Source organism: Echinops telfairi, unplaced genomic scaffold, assembly GCF_000313985.2.
Source record: "Echinops telfairi isolate 266 unplaced genomic scaffold, ASM31398v2 ScPeMD7_7475;HRSCAF=8513, whole genome shotgun sequence".
In the NCBI taxonomy this organism is placed as follows: Eukaryota; Metazoa; Chordata; class Mammalia; order Afrosoricida; family Tenrecidae; genus Echinops; species Echinops telfairi.
The window spans coordinates 31,323,051-31,328,780 of NW_022111379.1; the positions used below are offsets into that span (position 1 = coordinate 31,323,051).

The 5,730-nt window shown below is 53.2% G+C and overlaps 1 protein-coding gene across 1 annotated transcript in view; it reads left to right on the forward strand.

Annotated features, from left to right (window-relative positions):
- RASGRF1 (Ras protein specific guanine nucleotide releasing factor 1) overlaps nt 1-5,730 on the forward strand; it is an 86,370-nt gene that overhangs the window by 32,852 nt on the left and 47,788 nt on the right. Inside the window, exons 6-7 of the mRNA XM_045285692.1 lie at nt 1,510-1,703; nt 2,186-2,295. Of these exons, the coding sequence (XP_045141627.1) occupies nt 1,510-1,703; nt 2,186-2,295 (304 nt within the window). The remainder of the gene's footprint in view (nt 1-1,509; nt 1,704-2,185; nt 2,296-5,730) is intronic.

The following is a 5,730-nucleotide window of genomic DNA, read 5'->3' on the forward strand; positions in this document are numbered from 1 at the left end:
TATCTCTGTGTGTGCCTGTGTGTGTATCTGTCTGTGTGTCTGTCTGTGTTTCTGTGTATCCGTGTCTGTCTGTGTGTCTGTGTTTGTGTATCTGCATGTGCGTGTCTATATATGTGTGTGTCTCTGTGTGTGTCTGTGTGCGTGTGTGTCTGTGTGTCTCTGCACGTGTCTGTGTGTGTGTGTGCACCAAGACCTCATAGGTGCACCAAGGCCTTTTCTTTCTGGAAACTCCAGGCCAAGTGGCTGTATCCCATGCCCAGAGCAGTGGACAGTAGGTGGCTCCCTTCGTGAGCTTTTGGGACTGTCCCCAACTTATAAATGACCTTATAAATGTTCATATAAATTGTTCTGATAAAGGATCCCCCTCTGCACCTAAAACTTCCTTCCTACGTGGGCTTGCTTCTCAAACATGGAATTAGTGAAACTAGACGCGTCGGCGCAACAGAGGCTCCTGCTTCCTGCACTGTCGCATTGGTCTCCAGGAGCGACATGCCACCGTCAGTGTACAAAAGGCCCCTCGCCTACAGCACAGGGGGCTTGTGAGGGGGTGTCGTTGTTGACCTTCTAAAGGTGTCACCTTGAAAGGGGAAGCCAGACCCCAGCCCTGGGCCTGTCAGAGCCTCTCAGCCCTCCAGCCTGGGGGTGGCCCATGGGCAGGTGGGAACGTGTGTTCTGCTCAAGTCTCAGATCCCTGCATCTCTGGAAGGACTGATAAGAAGAGGCCAGAACAGCCTGGTCTGCAGCAGCAGTTCAAGACCCTCCATCGGGCCATGGGATGCCCTTTCATAAGCGCTCTCGTGCCACGTGTATCGCAAGGCTATGTGTTTTTGTTTGTTTCTTTTCTTTTGTCAATGAGATTACTAAGCAAGGGATTCAACTGGTTCCATCTGCTTCCCATCAAATGTGGAAGAGCAGGTTTGGGGAGGTGGGTTGGGCTTCCATTCAGGTAGCTGGAGGGGCAAGAGGCAGCTGGAGGGGTGGGTGAAGGGGAGGACCTGGGGGAGGTCAGGTACCCTCCTGACTGAACCAGAGGGGGCAGAGCTGGGGACTTCTGTGAGAGAGGAGCAGATGGGCGAAGAGACAGGCAGGTGAAGGAGGGCGGGGGAGGAGGGACTGGCCTTTATGTCCCCACATGGGACCGTCATCGGATAAGGGGTGACTCTCAAGAGAGAGCAGTTCCTGGAGGGGTCCCCAGCTGAGAGCCCAGAGCTGCCAACGCTCCCGGGGTCAGCCCTGCACGGGAGTCTGGCAGTGCACTGCAGCCTCCAGGACACTGCTCCGACCTGAGCGGAGAAGTGACAGGCGAGACAGGACCCCCATCCCTAAACACAGATTCTAGTGTGAGTTCAGCGGCTAGGGCCCTGCCCCCTGGCCCTGGATGGGGCAGCGGTACCAGCAGTCTTCAAAGGCAGGGACCCCCTTACGGCAAGGGGTTGGGCTGGATGAGCTGAGGGCTTAAGGGACATCCGTGTCCCCCGGCTCCCCAGCTGATGCCCACCCTCCTTCCAGCCGACCTGTTTGACATCCTGCTGCCCATGCTGAACATCTACCAGGAGTTTGTTCGCAACCACCAGTACAGCCTGCAGATCCTGGCGCACTGCAAGCAAAACCGAGACTTTGACAAGCTGCTGAAGCACTATGAGGCCAAGCCCGACTGTGAGGAGAGGACGCTGGAGACCTTCCTCACCTACCCCATGTTCCAGGTAGCTGCCAGCCCGACCTGCCTGGGGGCCAGGGACATAACCGTGAGGGACACAGCTGGGAGGGATCCAGGCACTGGGGCACTGTCCCTATTGTAAGCCCATCTCTGGGCTGCCTGGGGAACAAACATCGGGGCTAGTCTAGTCCTGGCTGGGGGAGGACAAGCTGGTCGTGGCCCACGGAAGAGGTGGGGAAGGTGAGGGGCAGCCCCTGGAAATGACCACCGGGGATGCCCACTCCCCAGGCCCAGCTCAGGGCGCTGGTCCCCCAGGAAGACCCTAGACGTGGCTCCACCGTGAACGTTCATCAGACTTGAGCCAACGTGGTTGCCTTCCTTCTTTGTCCCTCTGCATGGCCGCTCTGTCTCTCCTTCTTACGCCTCTCTCTCTCTCTCTCTCTCTCTCTACGTCTCTGCCCTTCTCTTGCTCTTTGTCTCCGCCCCTGTCCTGTCTGTCATGTCCCTCTGCCCGTCCCCTGCCCGCAGATCCCCAGGTACATCCTGACGCTGCACGAGCTCCTGGCCCACACACCACACGAGCACGTGGAGCGGAACAGCCTGGACTACGCCAAGTCCAAACTGGAGGAGCTGTCCAGGTGAGCCCGCAGGCCCAGGTGAGCCCGCAGGCCCAGGCAGCAGCCTTGGGAGCAGACCCAGCAAGCAGCAGAGCCATTGCCCTCCAGGCAGGGTCCTGAGAGGTTTCGATCCTAGCCTAGTAGGGCATCATTTGGGACCCCATGCTTACGTGGGGTTCCTGGTACCATGAGAGTCAATGTGGGTCCCTGGCACTCTGTGGGGAGAGTGTGACTGAATCGAGGGCAGGGGTGGGCGGGATGGAACCCTGGCACTGATGTATCCCAGGAAGAACCCCAGACCCTCGTGTGTCCACCTCTCAGGGCAAAGATCTGCCTGGGGGACTCGCTTTCCACTGTTCTTCGGTCCGTGTGTCCAACTCTGCAGCCTTAGAGCCCCAGCCTGCTCTTTCTTTGTCACAACCAACCAGCTACCCCTGCCCTGGACCCCGCCCTGCAACACAGGAGAATGCTTTCCTGTTGCCATGACAATGGCTCTCTCATCCTCCTCACCCACTCCCCAGGGAATCCCGGCAGGAAACCATCAGATCACCAACTCTAGCCCCAGCTGTGCTCAGAATCACTCCCTCTGAGAGCTGACTTGCTCCAACCTCAGTCCTCATTCCCACCATTTGGTCCTGAACCCCTGGACCCTGGCTAGCCCAAGTTATCACTTTGGTTCCCCCAATAACCTTCCCTGTGGTCCCCAATTGAATGGGCAACCCGGGCCTCCCCGCAAGCCCCAGCCCGGAGGGCAGCAGCAGGACTCTCACACCTAACGGGAAACTAAGGTCGCTCCTTCGGAATCGCCCCTTGTTTGCCACCAAGCACAGCAAAGTCTCCTGATCAGACCAGCCAGTTGTCTCGGACTCGATTCCAGCTCCACTCCTGGAACTGCATTCCAAGGACTGATGTTTCGTAGGCCAATTCCCAGGTCTCTCCAAGGGAGAAAGACGAGGTGTCCCCTTACAGTGTTATAGTCTCAGAGGCCCACCAGAGCAGCCTGTCCTGTCGGACTGCTGTGAGTTGGGCAGTGAGGTTGGCTTGGTTTTTCTTCCAAGATGCCCAGTGCAGCACAGTGGAGCATGGCCTTCCTTTCCTCACACCCACAAACCCCTGATCAGGAAAAAGAGACTCTGACATGCGCACATGGCCAGGACACTAGCCTTTCCAGGAGAGGACTGCAGCCAGGCATCTGGGGAGAGGGCCGTTGCTTGAGGGGATAGAGGTGGGGCTTAAGGACCCCCTCTAAATGTCCTTCTCTTTTTTTCCTTTTTTTTTTTTGTATTTTTCTTGATATGAAACTCCCATAGCACACACTTCCTTAGTTAAGTCACTTTCAAAAAATGAGTTGTATGTCCATCATCACAATCCGTTCTAGTGCTCCCCTCCCCCCTCCACATTCATTGCTTGCTCCCCAATTCCCCTCACCTTCCCCACCCCCTCTGACCCCATCCCCGAGAAACCGCTCGTCAGTGAACTGTCTTTCCCGTTCCTCTGCGCTTCTTAAACTGGGAAACCTCACATAAACAGCAAAAAGCACACACAGATCAGGAAGAAGAAACCAATAATAATATAAAGATAAAAGTAAAAAGAAAGAAAAGACCACCAGCAACATTTTAAAAGAGACAAAAATTCTGCAAGTCCCACTGTCTTTATTAAAGTGCCAGTCTAGTGAATTTAAGCCTAAATTAGAACAATAATAACTAAATAATAATAGTCCTTTGGCAGCTGATGACTGCTACCCTCGATTCAAGGGCCTATTCCAGGCCAAGCATTGATCCAGGCAGGTGAAATGCATGGTCCTTACAGTTTACAGATGAGGAAATTAAGGATCGGAGAGGTTGATCATTTGCTTCACGGCATGCTGATTCAGTTACTTATAACCTTGTAAGTACATGGCATGCTGATTCAGTTACTTCGTAACTAGTTACTTACAAGGTTATAGTTCATTGACATGTGTTTAAATCGAATCATGTCATTAGGATACTAGTTTGTTGAGCAGATGAATTGGGGCAGTTTGGGTTTAGGAATAGCTTTGAGTGACAAGAATAGACCCCATGTCCTCGTAATGATGATATGGAGCACGCATTCTAGTTCGCAGAGAGTCTTGGGAACTGCCTCACTTCTTATTTCCGGACTGAGTATTAAAGAAGAAGGGGAGAGAAATGACTGTTATTGATCCTAAAGGCAGGCTGAGTTGAGCCCATTTCCTGCTGGTGACATCTTGGTGAGCCGTCCCAGTGCGCCATCCCCTGCCAAGTGGTGCCCAGCCAAATGTCCTCTCTCCCATAATCCTCAGACTACCATTTTAATTAAAATTTACAAAACCCCAAAATAAATAAATAAATCTAACAACACCTGTGAGAGAGAAATGACTGTTATTGATCCTAAAGGCAGGCTGAGTTGAGCCCATTTCCTGCTGGTGACATCTTGGTGAGCCGTCCCAGTGCGCCATCCCATGCCAAGCGGTGCCCAGCCAAATGCCTTCTCTCCCATAATCCTCAGACTACCATTTTAATTAAAATTTACAAAACCCTAAAATAAATAAATAAATCTAACAACACCTGTGAGAGAGGTTTGTAAGCGACACACGTCAGCCAGGCTCGTGGGGGTGGGGGTGGTGTCATTGAGTCCACCTTGACTCATGGTGACCCTGGGAACAACAGCACACACACTGCCCAGTCCTGCCCCATCCTCACCACGGTCGTAGTTGAACGCATGGTCGGGAGCACTGGGGCATTTCTGGCATGAGCAGACAAACAGCAAGATTTGTGATTTGCTTGTAGTAGTGAGGGGGAGGGGGTTGTTAGCTTTTCCAGAAGAACCCCCCCAAAAAAATCACTCTACTTTCCTAAGATTCCCTGGTAACCCATCAGACTACAAAATTGGCAGTTCACAGAGCTTGAACAGCGCTATTAAAAATAAAGGCTAGATGGCGCCTCCTTCTGTACAGGAACGTTGTTGCAGCTGTCAAAAAAAAAAAAAAGGCAGTCTGCCATCCAGGGAATTCAGACTCAGTGACCCTGGAGGACAGGGTAGAACTGCCTCTGTGAGGTTTCCAAGACGTTAGCTCTGCACGGGAGTAGAAAGCCCTGTGTTTCTCCAGCAGAGTGGCTGGTGGTTTTGAACTGCAGGCCTTGGGGATCACAGCCCAAAGCCTAACCACTCTACCACCAGGGCTCCCTCTTATAGCTGTTGTGATGGGGGCAAAGAGGACCCTAGTCTCTATTCTCAGATCAAGGGCAGGCTGCGCCCTGCTTTCCTCCCAGACCCACTGGGGCCATCTAGCTTGCCAGGGGGTCCAAAAATAGATCATCCTTGGGTCCAAATAACAATTTAAAAATACACCCACAAGAGGGGGAGGAGGGGGGAAGGGAAGAAGAGGGGATAACAAACACAGGGACAAGGGAACAACAAGCGATCCAAATTGGTGGGGAGGTGGGTGTGGGAGACCTG